Here is a 22,735-nt window from a genome sequence, read left to right as displayed (position 1 = left end):
GCCCTGATGGATGTTGTTTTGTCAAAGGTAATGACTCTGTTTTTCATATTCATAACTCCTGATGCATATTAACAAATTACGGTCACTATAAGATTTTAAGAGTAAAACAGAAGTCAAAATGTGAAGCTTGAGTCTTAGATCTTTTTAATGATGTATAGTTTGTCAACTGCACATTAACATTTAGGCTATATAATATAACAAATATGATAGCCTATATGAAATGCCATAGAGGTAACATGAATGTTCAGACGCTTTGCATGACAGAAATGCATTATATTTTAAAGTATATTAAAATAGAAAACCATTATTTTAAATTGTAATAATATTTCACAGTATTGCGGTTTTTTTCTGAATGTTTGATATACAGCATGATGAGCATGAGACTTCTTTTAAAAACATTATAATAGTAATGCATCCAATCTTTTGACTGTACTGTAATTTAAACTATAATGGGCCTATACAAAATTTTCTTCACATGATGTGCGATAATACATGCATGCATGAGATCACAAAAATCATGTTTTCTGTCAAGAGTGGACATTATATTAATGTTAATACAATAGCTGATGTGATCCTGTTATCAGCATGTTCACAGAGGGTTTTTTCACATAGCCTACCTGACTGAAAGGGCTCATTATGCGGGTCATTATGCGGGTCTTTGTCTTCTCAGGTGTGAATCACAGCATTATTCATGAAGATTCACGCCTCCATGCATACTGTGTTTCTTGACAAAAAGTGTCTTACAAAATTTAAATCAATATATTATTTTATATGAACGAGTAGGCAGGATAATTTTTACATCATTTTGAAGCAAAAACTCTAGTCTACAACCTCCAATACCCAGAAGTCTTGTGAACACATATTTTGTATTTATTTTGTGGCCTTATTTCAGTGACTTAAGTTTTTTGTTTTTTCAATAACCACGCATAAAAGTTATTCCTTCAAATATACAAACATGTACATACATGTTCCTTACATATTATGGTAGCCTAGTTCATGCTTAATACAGTGTAATGACACCTTTTCCATTAATATGTTTATGAACAACTGAAAAAGCACAAATGTCAGGGCATGTCAAAACTTCTCCAGGGCCCCAAAAATCCTCAGACCCCAGAGGGTTAATAATATGCATAAGTAAATGTTTTGATTTCAATAGCAATGAATATGAAACAATGTCATTGTGATAGTAATAATGCTCTTTTAATAGGCTATATATCTCTTGTAAAGTAATGCTCATTTGTCTGTACGGTGCATAACAAAATAATAAACTAATCTAGCATTAGGAGGCATAATGAATACATTTAAAATCATAATAAAAGCTTCACAATAATACTGGTAAGTAAGAAACACCATGGCAGGCATCAATTTAAATGTATGCCAGAAATGTTTTTTAAGTTAAGAAATGAAAAATAAAAATATAAAAATATAAAATAATAAATATTAGTAGCCTATTATAAATAAGTAATTAAATGTAAGTATAATAAAAATATAGCCTAAGTATTCTTAAAAAATAAGTTTAAATAATGCAAATTGATGACTTTAACAACCACAAAGACTATCGATCAAAAGCCCGGATAGTTACAGATTTGTGGACAGCTTTCCCTGCGCATGAAATCCCCCATTCCAGCAAACCAGTGAAAATGCAAGACAATGATGACGATACATAACAACAGAATGTAGGCAGTGAGTGACAAATTTGAAGAAAATTACGGTTGCTTGGCAAATAAATAAATGACGGACAGTTACTTACACATTGCCGCTTTTTTTTTTTTTTTTTTTTTTACCTCAAACAAAGGAATTTGTAGTAAACTATTGTTAATGTTAAATAGAGAGTCCACAAATTGCTTGGGTATGCAGAGCATTCTCAGCTTATATGGACTGCACGTCCCTGATTTATAAATATTTTTTTTTCTTGCCTTGTAAATATTTTGTGCACAATTTTGGGAATACTGGATTACAAAAGACTGTCAATAAACATCACTGGACTTTTTGACACCACTGACTGTTATCACCATCACACCTCGTCACACTGCTTTACAGACCGATCTGTTTTTCACACGTCTCTCAAACACAGAACCAGGAAACAGGAAACACATGAGTTCAGAGAAACTGAAACTGAAGTGTAGTTGCGCTGTTGTGTGTTTGTGTCTCTGTCTTCATGCAGTAAAATGGCAGAAGCCAGATTTTCTCAGGATGAGTTCATGTGTTCAGTGTGTCTGGATCTCCTGAAGGATCCAGTGACCATCCACTGTGGACACAGTTACTGTAAGATCTGCATTACAGGCTGCTGGGATCAGGAGGATGAGAAGAGAGTCTACAGCTGTCCTCAGTGCAGACAGACCTTCAGTCCAAGACCTGCTTTAGGTAAAAACACCATTCTAGCTGAAATGGTGGAGAAACTGAAGAAGACTACACTTCCTGCTGACTGTTATGCTGGAGCTGGAGACGTGCAGTGTGACGTCTGTACTGGAAGAAAACACAAGGCCGTCAGGTCCTGTCTGGTGTGTCTGAACTCCTACTGTCAGAATCACCTTGAACAACATGAGAGTTTCTTTAAAGGAAAGAGACACAATCTGACTGAAGCCACTGGACGACTGCAGGAGATGATCTGCCCGAAACACGACAAGATCCTTGAAGTTTTCTGCCGCACTGATCAGAAGTGTATATGTGTGCTGTGTACTATGGATGAACATAAAAACCACAACACTGTATCAGTTGCTGCCCAGAGGACAGAGAAACAGGTATGAACTTAAAGGTGCCCCATTATGCTTATTTACAGGCTCATCATTTTGTTTATGGGGTCTACTAGAATACATTTAGATAATTTAATGTCTGTTTTCACCCTCTGTCTGAACACTGTTTGTGTTTCAATTTCTTTAAAACCCACTTTCCGAAAATCGCAGTCCGCTCTGATTGGTCAGCCAGTCCCAGTCCGTTGTGATTGGAGGGATGCTGGAAGAACTGTCACTGGGACAGTGCAATGACTGCTGTTTATATACGCTTGTAATGATGATTGAAAGGACTGACTGATTAGACTCCTCCGGAACCTACATTTGAAACTTCATTTATAACATCTGACCTACATTGAACTGCATGGTTTATAAAGCACTCGTTATAAAAGTGGGCGTAATCTAAGGCTGCATCCAAAATCGCATACTTTCCTACTATATAGTAAGACGAAAAACAGTATATGAAAGAGAAATAAGTCAGATTTCACAATATTCATGAAAGAGTATATAAAAAGTATCCGGATGACCTACTTCTTCCAGTGAAATTCTGAAGTTGATTTATACGATGGACACTTTTTGTGAATGGCAGTGAAGCGACGCAACTGATGCTGGTAGGTTACATGATAATGACAACATGGCGAATGTAGTACATCCAGTTTACATTCATACTACACACATTCTTATAGAACATACTTTTTTAGTGTTCATGAAGTAATTACTTATTTAAAATATATACCTACTCAAGAGAGAGTGTGATTTGGGACGCAGCCTAAAAATTCTGAAGTGATAAGAAAAATCAAATATAGTGGCATGATTAGTGTCACAGATGGTGTTGGGTTTTGCGTTTGCATACTTTATCACAGCTGAAGTGAAATAAATGCAATATTTAAGTAATACACAGATGTGTCAGAGACATTTTCATTCAATACTTTATTCTTGTAAAAACAGAAGCTGTAAGCAGTACATAAAGTTCAACATAAGCATATACTATATAAAAACTAATGTAGTGGGGTCTAAGTTTTATTTTGATAAACATGACACAATATAACATCGCAACTACATGAAAAGAGCTTTAACTGTTATAAAAATACAGATTTGTGAGCATTAGTGGAACTGAAGGCGTGACAGTAAACACGAAACACACGTGATCGTTGTCATGCGGTGAATCTGGCCAATCGTGAAACAGCTGTGTCGTCATCACAGCTCGTGCAGCTCCTCTTGAAAAACTGCGCTGGCTGACTCAGGTGGCTGATCTCGAATCACTCTCACGGTACTTTGAATCCATACCTCACAGTCACATGGCGTCGGCGCTGTCTCAAGTCGGACAAAATTTCTTACCGGCATGCACTGCTTTAAGTCAGCCGCTGATCGGTCTGTGCAGCGCTGCATCAAGTCGAACAAGCCTATTGTTTTGTTCCTGTTTGCCATGTGAGTCCCTTGTCCTCATGTGATTATGTCATGTGTTGTGTTGTCATTGGTTCATTGGTTTGATTGTACACAGGTGTTCCTAATCACAAAGTCCTTGTGTATTTAAGCCCTCATGTTTGCTACGTGTATTTGTCATGCATTGTCCCTGTATCACTGGTTGGTGAGTTCCATGTGTGTTGTTAAGCCAAGCCAAGCCCAGTCAAGCTTTTGTGTCTGTTGTTCATGTTCGGATTCATTTAAATAAACTGCACTTGGGTTCTTAAAGACTTGCCTCCAGTGGATCTCCTTGTTACAATTAGATATGTGGAAAGACATGAGGATGAGTAAACAATGAAAGAATTTACATTTTTGGGTGAACTATCTATATAAAACTAGGCATTGATGAAATAATGCTGTAATACTAATATAATGATAATGCTGTAATATAATAAAACCTATAACCTTACCATGCAAGATCTTTAACCCCTCAATCTCAGCACTTCACTGATACTGGATTCATATCTGTTGACTTGATGTTTTATATGATGTTTCTCCTGTTATTGGTTTGTGCTGCAGAAGGAGCTGAAGGAGGCACAGAGGTCGTTCCAGCAGAGGATTCAGCAGAGAGAGAAAGATCTTCAACAGCTGAGAGAGGCTGTGGAGTCTCATAAGGTGAGTCTGGAGAAGAAGAGAAGTTTGAGAAGTCTCAGGGTATACTCACACTAGGCGCTCTGAAATGTGCCTGAGCGCGTTTGACCCCCAAAGGGGTTGAGTGCGGTTCACATGCAGTGTGAGCGCTAACCGCACTGGAGCACAGAACAGCTGCTACATTTGTGTGTACTACTGTCATCATTACGACGGCAAACATCTTTATTACTACTCTGATGGTACACTTATCAATTCATGTAATTAATTTGAGTGTATTTGGGTTTATAATGGGTCTGCTTCTAACCTTTGATGAACAGGAATTGTAGTTTGCGAGTAAAGCTGCAAACCTCCATTAATGTCAGCTGCCTTTGTACTGTAATCCTCTGATACGTGCAAGAGAAAATCGCTGCGCGGCATAAATTATAAATATATTAGGCAGTATCTTAGCGAAAGTGCATTTCTTCCCATTTTCTTCCATTCAAAAAGTTGCATTGTTTATGACGTAAGCGTGCTCCGGCTCAGAACGTTAAGTGCAGTATGAGTGCAGGCCAGCAGGGGAGTGGGGACAATCGCGCTCAGGCTCGGTTCAAGGCAACCGTGCCTAGTGTGAGTACACCGTCAGTCAGGACTCACTGAAGCCACTGTGTGATTGTGATGTGTGTCCTAACAGCGCTCTGCACAGACAGCAGTGGAGGACAGTGAGAGGATCTTCACTGAGCTCATCCACTCCATTGAGAGAAGCTGCTCTGAGGTCACACAGCTGATCAGAGATCAGGAACAGACTGCAGTGAGTCGAGCTGAAGGACGACTGGAGCGACTGGAGCAGGAGATCAATGATCTGAGGAGGAGAGACGCTGAGCTGGAGCAGCTTTCACACACACAGGATCACATCCAATTCCTGCAGGTAACAGAGATCTAGAAGAACAGGATCATAGTGGACTTGAGCAAGAGACTCACAGAGAAACAATTCATGAGAGCAGAATGAGCCGTTGACTGAAGTGTTGATCTGTGTGTTCGGATATTATATAATCATAAGACAGACTCTCATCTGATCATCTTCTTTTGAAAGAGATGCACTTACAAATGCATTTCAGCTCTGGAAATCTCTTAGATGGTACCGGTTTCATTACTAAAGATCTACAAGAGCCGTTCAAATCGTCTCAGGTTACGTATGTAACCATGGTTCCCTGAGAACAGGGAACGAGACACTGCGTTCGGAAACGCACTGGGGAACGCCATCACATGAACCGGTGTCTGAAAGCAATTGTCAAATCCTACCAATCCTATTGGCCGACGACAGCCTATAACGTCATCATAGCACGACCCAGAAGTATATAAGGGACGCTTAGAGAACCAGTCAGTGCCCTATCGTCTGAAGGGACTGTTCAGCAGGCAGCCCCGATGTATGGCAGGGAAACGCAGTGTCTCGTTCCCTGTTCTCAGGGAACCATGGTTACATACGTAACCCGAGACGTTCCCTTTCGAAAGGGAACACTGCGTTCGGAAATGCATTGGGGAATGATATACCCACGTCGCCATGCTGAGGGGAGTGCATGCCAAATGGCTAGACAAACGTCAGAACTAGCAGCTTCAACTGAAGTGCCAGAACCACTCCCCCTACGGGTCACACATAGGCTGTCAGTGACAGCATTCCCTATGGCCAACAGCCCAAGCTATAAGCCTCAAAGAGGCCTTCCGCAGAAGGCCTACCATGGCCACTCAAAGGCTTCTGGAACCAGCTTTTTTTCAGGAAAAGAGGGTACCTTTAAGGGAATGTGGCCAGGGGGCCCAGAGGGAACCCTAGCCAGTCACTTGTCAGGGGAAAGTACTCAACCATGATTGCCACCAGGGAGGCCTGACCTGGTCTACTTTACAGAAACCTAGTCTTGGTCAACAACCTGTCTGATCACAGAGTCTCCAATCACATTTCTTCAGTGAAGATATCCAGTAAGAGTGACTGCAAAAGAGGCAGAAACTAACTCAGACCAGAGCGTAGAGATGGGCATCCCTTTTTTACCCTTACTAATGAGGGGAGTAATACTCTGCTCAATCCTAGGATCTACTCAGCGCATGATTATTTGCACTGAGGAGGCTGTGCACTCCAAAGGAACCCACACATATAGAACCAAACTATTCAGTGAGATTAACTAATAGCTCAGCCTGAGCTTAATATCAAACAACACATTCCAACAGGCAATGTACTCAGTAAAGCACTTAACACTCTTAAAGCAGAGGAGTACAAAAAATTCCACCAACATTCTCCAAAAGGAGGCCCAGATTGGGCCTGCTACTCCAGGAGACACGGGCGTCAGCCAGTGGCAGTGTCAACACCCACAACAAGCCTGCACCATCACTTTCTTAGAGGAGGCCCAAACCAGGGGCCTGCAACTCCAGAAGACACGTGGCGTCAGCTAGTGGCATCTGTCTAAGCTCTAAGGGAGCCTAATCTGAGAACCAAAAAGTAAAGTGAGGTTACCTAGCTAAACTCAACCTGAGCTTAAATCTACATATTCCAACAGGCAATGTACTCAGTAACAACACTGTAAACCCTGAAGTAGGGGAGTACAAAGAAATATGTTATCGTGCTCTGAAGGAGGCCCAAAACCGGCCTACCACCTCAGCAGACACAGACATAAACCTGTGGCAGTGTCTAAATTCTAAGTGAGCAAAACTCTGACCAAAAACATCCACCAACAAGAGCTTGTGACACTTACAAGCTACAGTGCTTAGAAAGAGGCTTATCTGACGAAAGCCTCCAACTCCATATAATGCAACAGAATTCTTGTGGCAGTGTTTGAACTCTAAGGGAGCTAACAAAGGAACCAAACTGACTAGTGAGGTTCCCAAGGCAAACACAACCTGAGCTATGCATTCCAGCAGGCCATGTACTCAGTAAACACCTTTACTCTTAATGCAAGGGGAGTGCAAAATAATCACCATGCTGTGAAGGAGGCCATAAACAAGCCTACTACTACAGAAACAGGTGCTAACCTGTGGCAGCAACAGAGTATAGCTCACATTGTGTAGGGCAAAAACTAGAACTTAAAGCATAAAAGTGATGCTTTATTTTCATTCATGCCATCCTGAACACAAGGATGGATGCCTTATACCAACCAGAAGTTTACACATCTGTACTGAACCCTAGGGAATGGGAGCTGGATAAAGCTGACACCGTTACACTCAAACTTTAATGTTAATTCAAGGGGTTCAAGGGAAAGGCAAATACAGTATGAATGAAAATTCTAGACAAGTGGGGCCTACACAACACTAGCATTCTCTTATCCACCTAAAGATAAGGGGCCTACCACCTGAGACAACGGCACCAGGGATGCTAATGACAGCCTGCTACCTTAGCTGCTATCTATCTTGCACCTACACTAAAAGGGGTAAAGGGTTTTTTGGCCTGACAACTCAGAAAGAGGAGGCTAGAACTAGGAAACTATACAACCTAACAAGGGAAGTAATGATACAAGGGGGAATGCAAAGCAAACCTAGTTCTTAGCCTAGGCCAGCTAAGCTGTGGGCCCATAGGGCCACACATAAGCATAGATCTGCCTGGGGCTAAAACTCAGCCTACAAACTCATGAGAGAAGAACTCAAATTAGCAAAGCTTAACTCAAGCCAACAATGTCAGGTGGCCCAGGAGGCCGACGCTAGACATAGATCTATCTGAAGTAAAGAGTGCTAACCTCAAAACAACTCTAGCTATAACCAGAGGAGAAGCTACTCTACCAATGGTGGCTGTAAAGGTGGCCATTTTGTCTGCCAAGCCAAAAACAATCGTTGAAGCCAACCTAATGGTTTTTAAAACTTCAGAGCCCTTAAAAACTCCTTATTCTAATTTTCCTCTCTACACGCCCAGGAAAAACCCATAAGGGAAAACTTAAGGTCAGATATACTAAAATGTAAATATAGACCCAGCTTACCTTCCTGCGGCTCGAAGACCAAGACTCTCTATCGTGTAGGGGATGGAATCTAGAGTCCTAGGGCCATCAGAATCATATTCATCATGGGCCCTGTCCTCAGCCTGACTGTAAGAAAGCCTGAGCGTGTTACATTTTAAAATTCCATGACCAGGAGTTGGATGAAGAGAGGAAAGGGCAGAAGTGAACTACCCTCGCAGAGAAGAAACCAATCACTGACGCTGCTGGCATCTGTGGTTGATTACCTCCCTCAGATCCTGCTTCTTCTTCCTAGAGTCCCGCCTTCTCTGGGACTTACTCCGAGGAGGAGGAGGTGCCCGAGAGGCAACACTGGACCTCTGGCCCTGTCTCCGATCCTTGAATTGGGACGGGCCAGGACCTCCTGTCTGTCTGGGCCCAGGATCGGATCTGAGCGGTATGCAGTTCTTAAACGCCGCCGAGCGCGCCTTCACCTCTCTGAACTTTCCCACCACTGCCTCGATGGAGGTACCAAAAAGTTCAGAGGGCGAAACCAGTGCACTGAGGAGAAAGCCCTTTTCTTTCTCCCCGATGTCAGCCAGGTTCAACCACAGGTGTCTCTCCATGGCCACCATCGCTGCCATTGATCTTCCAATCGAAGCAGCGGTTTGCTTAATGGCCCGGAGAGCCAGATCCGTGTCCCTGATCCTTCAGCAAGTCAGCTTGGTAGGCCTGTAACAACGCCATGGTGTGTAAGGCCACACCAGCCTGACCCGCTGCTGTGTATGCCCTGCCATTCAAGCGAGAGGTCACTTTAAGGGGCTTAGAAGGCAGAACCGGAGCTTTCAGTGTCGGGCCTGCCCAGTGACGAGATAGCTAGGCTTTGAAGTTTCAGCAGGCTCACCTGCTTCCTCTTCAACAGCCATCTCCTGCTCTCTTGGGCTTGCAACCAGAAGAGCACTCGCTGCTGGATCTGACAATGTCAAAAACAAGACATTGTCATCATCCAACAGCTCACCCTCGTCAGCTACGGAGGGTTGAGAGAGATTTACACCTCTATCAAATTTCTCCGCGAGCTCCATCTGTGAGCCCCATGATTTCAGCCTGCCGCTCTGCCTCAGCACGAGCGGGGACAGAACCACCAGGCAGCGATGCTGGCTCCTCTCCCCTCGAGAAGAGGGCCAGACGAGAGCAGAGCGTTCTCATTGGTAGATGCTCACAATTCGCACAGACAGCGCCCTCAAGCACTGTCCGTGCGTGCTCTTCCCCCAGACAGAAAACGCACAGATTGTGTGTGTCACCGGGAGTCAAAAACCTGGGACAGGGATCAGCACACTTTCTGAAACGTTTGTCAGACATAGTAAATACTTTCTTACCGGATTCGATGCAATCGCCAAACAGACAAAACAGTCCCTGAAGACGACAAGACACTGACTGGTTCTCTATCTCTCCTTATATACTTCCGGGTTGCACTATGATGGCAAAGAGGAGCTGAAGAAGATCTCTGACAGAGGTAAAGTCCAGGAGATACATCTGCTCTCAGAAATGGTCCTCCATCATCTCATATCATGTAGAAGATCATATTAGAAATGTCTTAGGAACAGATGCAGGGATCATTTTCTCTTGACATGATAATCACACTCTTCATGTCTGTTGATTTCCACAGTCACTTTCACCAACATTGTTCACTGGACCAGGAACGACTTCCTACAATGTAAGTCACTAAGAAAACAAGCAGAAAAATCAATGATTGTGTACATGTTCTTCCTGTAGGAGAAAGAAAACATGACAGAAGAGTTTTATAGCTGATCATTTAAAAGATGATTTGCACAGGATATCTGGTAAACTGTACGGAGACACTGCTGATATATTGAACATGAAGAGTTCAGCTACACTAAAAGATCAGACAGATTCATAATTCCTGATTCTGATGTGTTTTCTCTCCATCAGATTTGCATCCGATCTCTCTGGATCTGAACACAGTGTATAAATGCCTCTGTCTGTCTGAGGGGAACAAAGTGATTACTGGCACGTTCAATGTCCAGTCATATCCTGATCACCCAGACAGATTCGATGTGTGTCAGGTGTTGTGTAGAGAGAGTGTGTGTGGACGCTCTTACTGGGAGTTTGAGTGGAGTGGGAATGGTGTGCGTATATCAGTGTCATATAAGAGCATCAGCAGGAAGGGATCGGGTAATGAGCGTTTGTTTGGACGTAACAATCAGTCCTGGAGTTTGGACTGTTCTCCATCTAAATGCTCATTCTATCACAATAACATAGAAACTGAACTCCCTGTAGAGTCCATTAGCAGAAGAATAGGAGTGTATGTGGATCACAGTGCAGGAACTCTGTCCTTCTACAGCGTCTCTGACACAATGAGCCTCATCCACACAGTCCAGACCACATTCACTCAACCGCTCTATCCTGGGTTTAGTGTTTGTTATAAATCATCAGTTAAACTGTGTTAATGAATCAGAATAGACTTTAGAGCGATTCTACCTATAATGCTTTGAGCTGCATGATAAATCATCATGTCAAAATAAATGCGTGTAATGAATCCTCATATAGACATTAAGATCAGTGTTTGAGTCATGATGAGTGACTGTGTATCTGTGCTTTTCTCAAGCTCTATTTGTGTTGATGGAAATCACAGTCATCCAGTTGTTATTGTAGTGTCACATAAATCATTTTAATATTACTGTTAAAATTACCTTTCAACTGACATGATCACACACAGGATTCATTCAAATGTATCATTCAATAAAAAACGTTATTTGTTGTAAAACTTATGTCAATTTATTAATAAATGTGAAATATATAAACCCAAATCTGATCATACTGTACTGTACTACTGTAAACTCTTGATCAGTGAAAATATGAGCATAATTATTCTAATCTAATCCAGTTTGCTTTAAATTAACCTCCTCCTGAACAGGACTGAATTTACAGACCTGGGTCCAGTTGTTCAAAAGGTTTAATCTGGATCCAAATGATCTAGATTTGGAAATCCCATGTTTTGCTATCCAGGATCAGGTAATCCGTCTACATTTGTGATGATTTTTCAAAGCAAAATAGGCTTGGATCACTGTGATCCAGATACACAATTTTTCAGGGCAGAGTTGTTCAAAAGAATTCTGAACAGATTTCGGCTATCGGACAGGATCAAATCTTGAAAAAGTGTTGTTCAACAGAAAAGAAAAGAAAAGATCATGAAATCCAATCTTGGTTTTGATCTGGATAAACCTTCAGTTTGTGTTGTTCAAAACTTCTTAGTAAAGGCAGGAACACACCAAGCCGACGCCGCCGAACTAGTGGCAACAAAAGCAGACTGCAGGGTTGGCTCATGTCGGCAGCGTCTGGGTCCAAAGTTGCCCTGACACAACAAACCGACGCTCGACGGCCAAGTAACACGTTCGTTCTGCGCCTGCGTAAGATGAAATGCCTTTCCGTACCAGCAGGTGGCAGTAGCTGAACAGCCAATCAGAATGATCAGATGGCCCGACATACTGACGAGCTGTCGAATTGGCCGAAAAAAAGCCGACGAGGACCAACTTCAGCCGACGGTGCGGAACACACTGAGAAAACTTAGTCGGCCGACGAACAAAAACTACCCGATGCGCATACATCTTCAAACATGTACGTAAGGGCAACAATTTTTTTTTGTAATGAGATCACGGTGTTAATGGTATTGTTTATTTCAGTGTTTCTGCATCACGTTACAGGGGGTCATGTGTCAAAATGGCAGCGTATACATTAAAATTAGTTGTTCCTGGAACAGTGGGCTGCTCAGTTAGCACAGCTGGTATCCTACCATTGATATTAGCCTAAGCTAAATTCTACTGACCTGTTGCAGTTTGAAATAAATAAAGTTTTAATCATGTTGTAACATGGGTCAACCATGGGAGCTTTTAGACATGGCTGATGACAGCACTACAACAGACCGAATTAGTATTAGCTAACATTTTTAGCTAAAGTGGTAACGTTAGCCTACGGGACCCCCAGGGGTCAATAATGTTGACTAATCAGTATATACAGAATGTGATCATATCAGGTACAGATATATCATTATTGTTACAACCAGAGGTTGTGATGAAAATCTGCATTCTCCTGCCTCCTTGATGGCAAATAGTCAGACAGCACTATCCTCTACCAGAAAATTTCAAATTTTAATAGCCCTTTACCCTCATATCTCTGATTTGGTCCAAACTTTTCATTCAGTTATATTAGAGAGCAAGTTTGAGTTGCAGTCAGATCTCAGGTCTAACTGACACCTTTATTTTTTGTTTTAGTACAATGTCAAGTGGAAACAAGCACAAACTAGAAGCTGCTCTTCTGCTCGGGATGTATTTGTTGAAGAGATACAGGCAAGTTTCATTCTTGTTATACACATATGTGTAATTAATTAACTCCAGTTAGTTAATGCCTATTTTTCACCCATCTATGTTTCATTACATGCTATGTCCATAAAGAAATGTAACACGGAGTCACAAACTCAGAAGCCTGAAGTCACAGGACGATCTAAAGTGACCTGGTGGAAGAGGGACCGTGATGGGCATCGTGTGACCACCAGCAAACAGAGGAAAAAAGGTTCATCTGCTGGTTAGTGTCCATATTATAAAATTAATGTCAAATACTTTTAATGGAGAGTGATGATGTGTGATCTGAAATAAGTAGTGGTTTGATAGTGCTGTTGGTACTCAATTCAATACTGTACAATTCAATATTGCATAATGTAAATTACATTGTAATGCCAATTACATTTAGGTTTGATAGTTTACATGTTGCAAGTTTGCCAAAGGTGTATTTCAGTGTGTATTTTTGTAAATCAGGCAAAGAGTTTGAAATAATTTTCTAATGTGGTTCATGTTATTTTAACTTTCAAACAGTTGGCACTTCTCCATGTGCTAGTTCCTCCATCACAAGTTCATCATGTACTAGCCACCAATATCCTGCTAAGTAGAAAAACTACTTTAAAACACTTTTCATAATAAGGTGTGCTTCATATGAAAGTACAAGGAGTTAAGTAAAAAAGAAACCTCATTATACCTGCACTTTTGCTATGTTTAGTAACTAGCCAGCAAACGATGATCCTTCCAAAATGCTTTTTCCAAAGTCCCTTAACATGCCTCAAATATTAAAGTTACCACAATTTGGAGCATCAAGCTCTGTCCACATGACAGAAGTAGGAAAACTTTAAACAGCACCAAGTGTTTCTCAGCAAAATCACCTGGTTGTTGTTCAGTTTCACAGTGGGCAACACTACTGACAGCCAGTACCTACACAGAATCTCAAGGGTCATGGGTTTGATTGCCCATTTCCAACTATCCTTTCACCCTCTGCCTTCCCTGCTATTAAAAGCAATGGAAATGCCACAAAAGAAGTCAGTGGTAGTGGAATTGCAATGTTGGATTTCTGGTATGTTTGTATTTTACTCTTCTCTCTTTGAAGATTTTAATATGCAGAGGCTTGAGGACCTTCTACAGGATTCTGAGGGCACTGATGGGCAAGATTTTGCTCAGCAGCCACCATTGTCCAGTTGGTGTCAAAGACATAAAGAGGTCCAACAATGTTGGCAACAGGCGAGGCCACAAAACCTTGCCAACTTGTTTTCAGCTGAGAACATCGTCCAGATGACATGTAATCACTGTCATGTGAGAGAAAACATCATTTATGTGTCCTTTTTACAAAAACATAGTGTAGATACAATAATATGGTTAGTGTTAAATGTAAGGTTATTCATAACACCAAAAGCTGGCTATACCTTGAGTATGCAAACTGTAGTTTTTCTGGGTGGAAGGTTGTGAAAAGGCAATCTGCAGAATATAACGATTTGCCTTTTGTATGATGGGTTATACAGATTTTCCCTGCAGCAAAAGCACCTCGCTGAAAATATTGAATGTAATATGTAGCCCTACAGTGAATCTGTGGTGCAACGAATGAGGTGATGTAATCATCTGTAACACTTCCCAGTGTGCAGTGAAGAATTCACAAAGGGGGGTTGCACATTTAAAGTGTGTTTATTCTGCAAAACAGGAATTAATAGTTTTAGTTGCGGCTCTCGTGGTTATCGCACACCATCTTACGTCACATCTTTATCACAGCCTCAACTTCGGCCGCCACCTGCTGGCGAACTATGAGACTAACATTTCAACACTATATTTAACTACAAATTATATTCTCTTTTAAGGCTTATATTCTTGGAGTGCAATACTCAATCATTGCGCTACACATCCTCCAGCTTTATCACAGCCTCAACACATCACATAAACATTATCCAAAAAAAAAATATTTCCTGTTTCTTTTCCACGACTAAATTTAAATATAATATAATGAAACCAAGATTTATAAATAAATACTTTTCATTTACAACATACGTGCACTTAATTTACTACAATAGAACTTTATTGTTGGCCACATGGCACAACATTTTTTGTTTCTTTGCACCATCAATGTAACAACGGTATTTTTAGCAGACCTTCCTTTATGACACAGTCATTCCTATGTTCTCCTGTGGTTCCCAAGGTGGGCGCCAGGCCTTTTGGCTGAAAGCAATGGCAAAATAAAACATACAGAAATTGTGTATTTAATTTCTGAAATATGTTAAATATAAGGATAGCCTAGACATGGTTTATAAATAATATAACAAAAGTTCTCCTTGCTCCTTTTCAAAAAACACTATCTTCTTACTAGAGTTGGGAACCGAGAACCAGTTCTTATCCAGAACCAGTAAAGTCATCACAATTTCATATACATGAAAATGTATAGCACATCATGAAGAGGAGAATCAGACAACAGTGAACACTGAGGAGGTTACCTCACCCCCATCCTCCCCACAAACTACGCCCCTGGAATACATACACCCCTGTGTATTATCACAACAATGTCAAATTAGTTAAAATTGTATCAACTCTCACTAGTTGATCCAGGATGAATCTTCACATGGTCATCCTGGAATATGGCCATAATGTGTCTTCCTACATGGTTATTTAAGAAATGAAAAGCTACACACTCCATCAATTAGGGTTAGAAGAACATATAACATAATAATAATCACTGCAATAATGATCCAATCATACTTTTTTAGTAGTTTCTAGTAGCTTTAGTAGTTCAGATCACATGATCATTCCTCCAGCAGTCTGCATTCCACCGACATTCCATTAGAATGTTTAACAGTGCTAATTAATTATTCATGATTCTCTGTGGTGATGTCACAGCCAGCACACTATATAAATAAAGCTGCAGGAGTCCTTGAGCCCACATTGTTCTGCAGTAGTGATTTAAGAGCAAACTTCTACTCTACTCAGTGATTGATGATAGATTACAATGGCTTGTAATACTAGCGTTCAATCAGACCATCACAGAGAACTGGCCTTTACAGCCCATTTAGCTGCAAAACTTGCTGTACCACAGCTGGAGGACGTCACTTTTCAATCAGTCATCTGCAACTTCATGTGGAATCTGACTGAGCAGTATGTCTATTTTTATTAGTAAAATCCTCTTATATTCTAGTGATGAAACTCATTTAAAATAGTTGTTGTGTAATTGTGTTAATATTAGAGTTTTTGGTTATTTTGATGGTCCCTTTTAGACATTCTGTTGACTAAAAGTAATGTTGCTCCTACATGTCAACTACTAGTCATTAGAATATTAGTTAACTATTAGTAGACCTTTTAGGGTTAGGGTTAGTAGATTAAGTTGACATGTACTTGCAAATGGGGGTATTCAAAATAAAGTGTTTTTAAGCAGACTGTCTGAAAAATTTATTCAATAATCAATTAATGAATCACTTTTATTAAATAATAAACATTAAAATAAGTTATACAGACATTTAAATTGCACATAAGGTAGTTTATATACCAACTTTTTAATAACAATTATGTTTCTACTCCAATTTGTTGGTTAACCCTTGTGCTGTATTGAAATCCCTATAACACTTGTGGTGTTTCTGGACAAAAATGACCGGCCTGAAAAAAATTGCTTATAAATCTCTTGTTATGCTACCTTATCATAAAATAATGGATTAATTTTTTTTGCCAACTTGTTTTCTTTAAATTAGGACAGGTTTTGTATTTATCTTTTAAACTGATTGATCGTAGGCCTCACTGATTTGAGGATAAAATTCATCTCTGTGCAAAAGAAAGCCTGTAATACTCAAAATAGTCTGTGTAAATGAACGTGTGTGTGTGTATGTGCGCGAATGCACGAGTACGCATGTATCCACACATGCAGAGGTCCGGGACCTTTATTTTTGTAAGCCCACATGTACATATGTAAACATGAACATGATGAACACGCTCCACATTTTTGGGAAGTAGTTAGACTCTGGGTGAGCAAAGTCAGCAAATTTTAGTCCAATGCTATAACATTAACTAGCATTTTCTGGCACGGGACAACACAACATGAGGGTTAAATAATATAACATTTAAATGATGACTGTAATAACTTCTTTTCATGACAGATTTATTCAAACATACATTAAATAATGAAGACAACACTAACATGATAAGTAAAATATAGTGAATATGTAATACAGTGGATATACTTAACAAAACGCCCCTCCCTAGAGTTATTATTTTTCTAGCTAACTAACGAGATACAGACATCAAATGGCTTTCTAAGGTAAATAATGTTAAGCGACATTTTTAAAAGCTGTTTTGATGTCTTTCCCCAGTTGAAACTTTGCTTGAGCGATTACACAAGACATGATACAATTCAGTACATTACACTGTTTCTTTAACATACCTTCTGATGTTTATTTTTGTTTTTTCCGTGTTATAATCTTCAAACTTAAAGCTTTTCAAAGATTTTTCAAACTTTCAGACTAGGCTTTGTCAATCCAACATCAAAGTTTGTCATCAAATTTTACTCATATTGTATTATATTAACAGTTGTCTGTTTTTCAGGAATTTGGAAGTGATTCAGGCGGCATTGAGCTACCCGGTAAGTCTTTTTTTTTTTAACAAAGCAAACAATGTGCAGGCATAAACTTAATGTGATAAAAATCAACTCGCATCATTAGAACTAAAACTCATTTTGTTTTTTTCCACACAGTTCTCCAGACAGCAAATCTATCAAATGCTGACTTCCATTGCAACGTCAGCCGCCACAACTGCAACTGATTTAATGCCAAAACTATCTGGAATAGTGGGCATGAATCCATCTGCAGTTGTGAACTCAAACAGACCAATAACATCAGAAAGACCAGCGATCCTGAAGATGGAACAGCTTCCATATGTGTATCCACTTGAATCCCTTTTTGGGATCACGGTGGATAGTCTCCTCAGCAGCGCTGAATGCGATTTCAGTGACTCTCTGGGTGAAGACGATCCACGTTCTTCTGAACTCGCTGGCATTGTGGTGGAGGAAGTTTGTCATCGGGTGAATGTGGTGATGCACAACAACATGCTGAAGATCAACGCAGCCTCTTCACCATGCTTCGTTTACTTCCGTCCGGATGATTCCTGCACTAATATTGGGGAATTACTGATTAGCGAGGTCATCTGGAAGCTGAGTGTTTTGCATTGCCACATCTCCCGCACAGTGGCCACAAAAGCCATCAGCACGGTCCTTGCGGCAATAGAGGGCAAACTCCCGTGCGCTCTCAGAACGAGCCATACGGTGGAGACCGCAAGCAATGTGATTGACTACATTGTGGAGGATGTCATTCGGGCATGGTCAAAGAATCCTACTGCAGCGTCCAGAACATGGGAAAGTGGGCCTGTCCCAGTTCTGCGGCCGACTTTTGAGTCATCTGAAGGTGGACTGTCACTTGTCCTGCTGGAGTCAGGTCAACCCTCAGGCAATGACGGGCCAAAGACCACCACCTTATTTGACTCACTGATGACCGCTCTATGTATGTCGAAGTGTTACGGTCACTTCAGCCAGCAGGACAACAGTTACGCAGCCTCAGAACGTCTGCATCGAAGGCTCGCAGTTTTAATGAACTGTGTCCTAAGAAGCGAGATGCCACAGGCAGGGAGCGTCTCGGAGGAGATCAGAATGACAGCTACAGATTTCCTCCATTATTTTGTGGAGGAACTCGTGCAGCGTCTTTTTGTGTCCTCCAGATTCCCCCATCCTGCCACACTCCCTGAAAATACTCCAGTGATGCCCTTCATCATCAGAGAAGAGGATTTCGGTCTGACAGTGGTGGATCATCTGACAGAGTTGGTGGTCAGTCAAGTTTTTGACTTGCTGACAAAGAAATTTCCACCGATTGAACATTTTTCAAAACCGATTGAAGTGCACAGTCAGGCTGTGTCAGTACAGGAGGATCTACCAAAACTGACCTTCAGAAATAAGTTAAAGACGATGAAGTCGAACATCCTCAAAAAGGTAATTTCTCCTCTGTATAAGTGTTTAATGTTCTACCTAATACCTGTACTTGTTTATTGAAATGAATTCTGTTTTAATAATGAGTGTCATTTGTTTGCAGATTAAGAATCCCTTTAGATCCAAAAAGGACAAGAACAAGGATGATACTGAGGAAAACGCAGGTGGAGAATCCAAAAAGAAGTCATCATTTTTAGGGTGGACGATTCCCTTCTCCCTGAAAATAAAGTTTCGTGTCTAACGTGAGCCTGCACTGCATCCTGCAACATCTGGACAAACCAGGGACTTAAGCAAGGATTCTCTTTCCTGTTGGATCCTTCAGCTCTGCTTTCAACAGCATGATCCCGAATACCCTCCTGTATAAACTGACCCAGCTCTCTGTACCCATCTCCATCTGTCGGTGGGTCATCAACTTCCTGACAGACAGGCATCAGCTAGTGAAGCTGGGAAAACTCACATCTAGGACCCTCAATATCAGCACTGGAGCTCCTCAGGGGTGCGTTCTCTCCTCTCTGCTCTTCTCCTTCTACACAATGACTGCACCTCTAAAGACCCCTCTGTCAAACTCCTGAAGTTTGCAGACGTCACCACAATCATCAGCCTCATCCAGGACAGTGATGAGTCTGCTTACAGACAAGAGGTTAAAGAGCTGACTGTCTGGTGCAGTCACAACAACCTTGAGTGGAACATGCTCAAAACATTAGAGATGATAGTGGACTTTAGGAGAAACCCCCCTCTCACCAACATGAACAGCACTGTGGAGGCAGTGGAGTCATTCAGGTTCCTGGACACCACCATCTCTCAGGATCTGAAGTGGGACAATCACATTGACTTCATTGTACCTTCAACCTTCAAAGGAGGTTGTTCTTTCTTTGTCAACTGAAAAAGTTCAACCTGCAACAGGCGCAGATGACACAGTTTCACTCAGCTGTCGGTTCTGTGCACTTCTATAACTGTTTGGTTTGGGTCAGCCAGCAAATCAGACATAAGAAGACTGCAACAGACTGTCAGCTGAAAGGATGATTGGTGTGCACCTGCCCAACCTTCAGGTCTTGTACTCCTCCAGAGTGAAGAAATGGGCAGATAACATCATCACAGACCCCTCTCACTCCATACACAACCTGTTTGCACTTCTCAGCTCAGGCAGATGTTACATTTTCCCCCAATGTTATCTCCAGCTTAAACAATTCACACAGCAATTACCCGTTTCTATAATTCATGAGGGCAATAATTAGATATTATGCAGAAGTTCAAATCTGTACACAAGTCTTCTGTTCCAGATGTATACCCCTTTATTATTATCAGGGGTGTAAAGTATTTGAGTAAAAGTAATGAGTTACTGTTCTTGAGTATCTTTGGCTACTTTGTAGTTTTACTGAGTAATTAGTAAATGTACTTTTTACTCCAATACATTTGTGAGTAATGCCCTTAGAAATTTGCAAGTGATGTAAATTCTTAAACAGGAGTACAGACACACAACTGGAGAAACTACATCGCCCTTTTAGCCAAGCCAGAAACGATGTCGGAGTACACGATGTTCAATAAGCAAAAACAAGCACTAATCATTGGCAACAGACAGCGTCTGACAAAACCCAATAAAGTGTCTATTGCTGTTGGTCGGCATCTGTTGTTGCAGTGTGAATTGGCCTTAACAAGTGAGGAATAAGCCTATTTCTCCATACTCCAAAGTTAAATAAATGTTCAATTTAATAAAAATACATTTAACATTTACCATAAACTGCAAATGACTGGATTTTTGGTGGAAACGTTGTCTGAATTTTATTTATAAATAATATGTGATCCATAAACCTTCCCTTTCGTAATGTTATGTTTTTTTGTGTGTGTGCAAGATTAATGTAAAGTGGGAGATTTAGTAGTGATTAATGTATTGTTATGCTAATTTAGAAGAGTTTCTGTTAATGTGGGTTTTTTTGGAGTTTACTGTCATGGTGACAAGTGGTGCATGTGGCTTGGTTTGAGAGCAAGCATGTTAAATGCTTTATATTGCTTAACTCATTCAGCAAGTACTATACCATGCTATTGTTAACATGTTAGCATTTTATGAACTAGCTTGTTATAGCTAGCTATGTTTACACTAAATTGAAGTTACATGATAATATTAAGTTAATGTATGAATTAGTGTACTCAAACCTTTCAAGTTAAGAATAATTAAAATGTATGAGTACAAAATAAAAACCTGCCAATTCTGCTTAATAAAACTTTGAATTACTTAACTTAAACATTTTGAGGCAACTGATTGACAAAAAAAACTGCTCACTAACAAATTCTTTACAGTATCTTATTGAAAACTTAAATTTTTATTAATTCAGTGCTTGCAAAAAACACAAGTTACTTCCTTTTTTTACCTTGGAAAAAAAAAAAAAAAGATTTATGTATAGTATTGTTGATCAACTCTGTTACTGTCAATTCTGTTACATACTGTCAACATTGGTCAGTTCTGTTACCGTCAAACTCTGTTACCAAGGTAGAGTAACATTTTAAACTTGCTACTTGGTAGCATAAATGCTAAGAGCACATGGCACTAATCATGATTAAAAGACTTTTAAACAACCCACTGTGTGATCAGTGATGAATCCTGTTTTCTTTTTAATACTGTGGTAACAATTTTGACGTTTTACAAAATAACTCTTGCTCCTGGTTTCATAGACTTAAACTAATCCTGGACTAAAATGCATATTTGAGCTGTTTTAACTGAAAGTAACTTGTACTGACATGTCTTAAAATATGGCAGAGCCTTTGTTTTGTCTCGAGATATACAGCAGTAATGTTTTCTAGGGTACGTTTATAAAAGCTACTTAAATGCCCTAATTGAACTAAGGCCTAATCCTGGTTTAGTCTAAGCCCTGTCTGTGAAACTGGGCCTTATTGTAATAACTTTTTAGATTAAATATTTTCTCAGAGAGAGCACACATACCTTTCAGTGCTTCAGATCTTATCAATGAGGAAAAGTGATAACATTTCCTGTATCTTACATCGCTGTGGGTGATTATTCCAGCAATTTAAAGGCATGGTACGGTAACTGAACTGACGCAAGATTTATGGACACGTTTTTATAAGATAGTTATTTTTAAACAATTTAATTTTGTAGGATTAGAAAATTACTATTTAGTGCTTTTATAAATACAATTCATTAATTATCTAAAGAAAAGTAAAAAAAAAAAAAAAAAAAGATTTCACAATGATACATGGTGGAAAAATACACTATTTAGACAACAAGAAATCATGATTTGCAGCAATACAAGACAGTTTTTACAGAAATAATTATATTGTTATGGCCTGTAATATCTTGTGATCCATGACAATGAGTAACAAATTATTAAACTAATTAAAAATATAATCATTTGAAAAAAGCAGAAAAAATTATATATATATATATAATATAATACACACACACATTTATGACTCATTCAAGAAGATTAATTAAAAGAGGCTAAAAACATCCTCTTTTTGTATGTTTCAATAGTTTTTGCTATGGTTCTATAAAAAAAATTGCATCAACATTTGTAAATGAATTGTTATTGAAAAACATTTACCAACCAACATCTGGAATAAATTGTTTCTGCACTCAATCATGACTGTTTTGCCTTTTAGACAGAATTTCACATATTACTGTTTTATTGGTAGTTATTTTCAGTACATCGCTGTGCAACATGTATATTTAAATATGTACATTTCACAGCTGAATACCTCTGATATATATATTTTTTAAATGTATCT

At 39.9% G+C, this 22,735-nt stretch overlaps 2 protein-coding genes across 6 annotated transcripts in view; one reads left to right on the top strand and one right to left on the bottom strand.

Moving 5' to 3' along the window:
* LOC127511450 (oocyte zinc finger protein XlCOF6-like) overlaps positions 1 to 22,735 on the bottom strand; it is an 832,024-nt gene that overhangs the window by 548,297 nt on the left and 260,992 nt on the right. The window lies entirely within an intron of this gene.
* Positions 1,249 to 21,568, top strand: LOC127510632 (E3 ubiquitin/ISG15 ligase TRIM25-like). Of its 5 annotated transcripts, XM_051890456.1 has the most exons (9): positions 1,255 to 2,741; positions 4,713 to 4,808; positions 5,455 to 5,688; positions 10,332 to 10,379; positions 12,955 to 13,029; positions 13,135 to 13,264; positions 14,114 to 14,316; positions 17,569 to 17,605; positions 17,717 to 18,016. In XM_051890456.1, exons 1-9 carry the CDS (start codon positions 2,169 to 2,171, stop codon positions 17,782 to 17,784), a joined length of 1,464 nt encoding a protein of 487 aa, XP_051746416.1. In that variant the 5' UTR covers positions 1,255 to 2,168; the 3' UTR covers positions 17,785 to 18,016. The 5 variants fall into 5 exon arrangements, 3 of the variants coding, with proteins under 3 accessions (XP_051746416.1, XP_051746418.1, XP_051746417.1); XR_007929684.1 differs by having other exon boundaries at positions 1,252 to 2,741; positions 14,114 to 17,605; positions 17,717 to 17,926; XM_051890458.1 differs by lacking the exon at positions 14,114 to 14,316 and having other exon boundaries at positions 1,260 to 2,741; positions 17,717 to 17,949.

Source organism: Ctenopharyngodon idella, chromosome 4 (genome assembly GCF_019924925.1).
Source record: "Ctenopharyngodon idella isolate HZGC_01 chromosome 4, HZGC01, whole genome shotgun sequence".
NCBI classification, from domain to species: domain Eukaryota; kingdom Metazoa; phylum Chordata; class Actinopteri; order Cypriniformes; family Xenocyprididae; genus Ctenopharyngodon; species Ctenopharyngodon idella.
The sequence above is the reverse complement of the archived record's forward strand: the minus strand, read 5'-3'. Positions and strand labels throughout refer to the sequence as shown.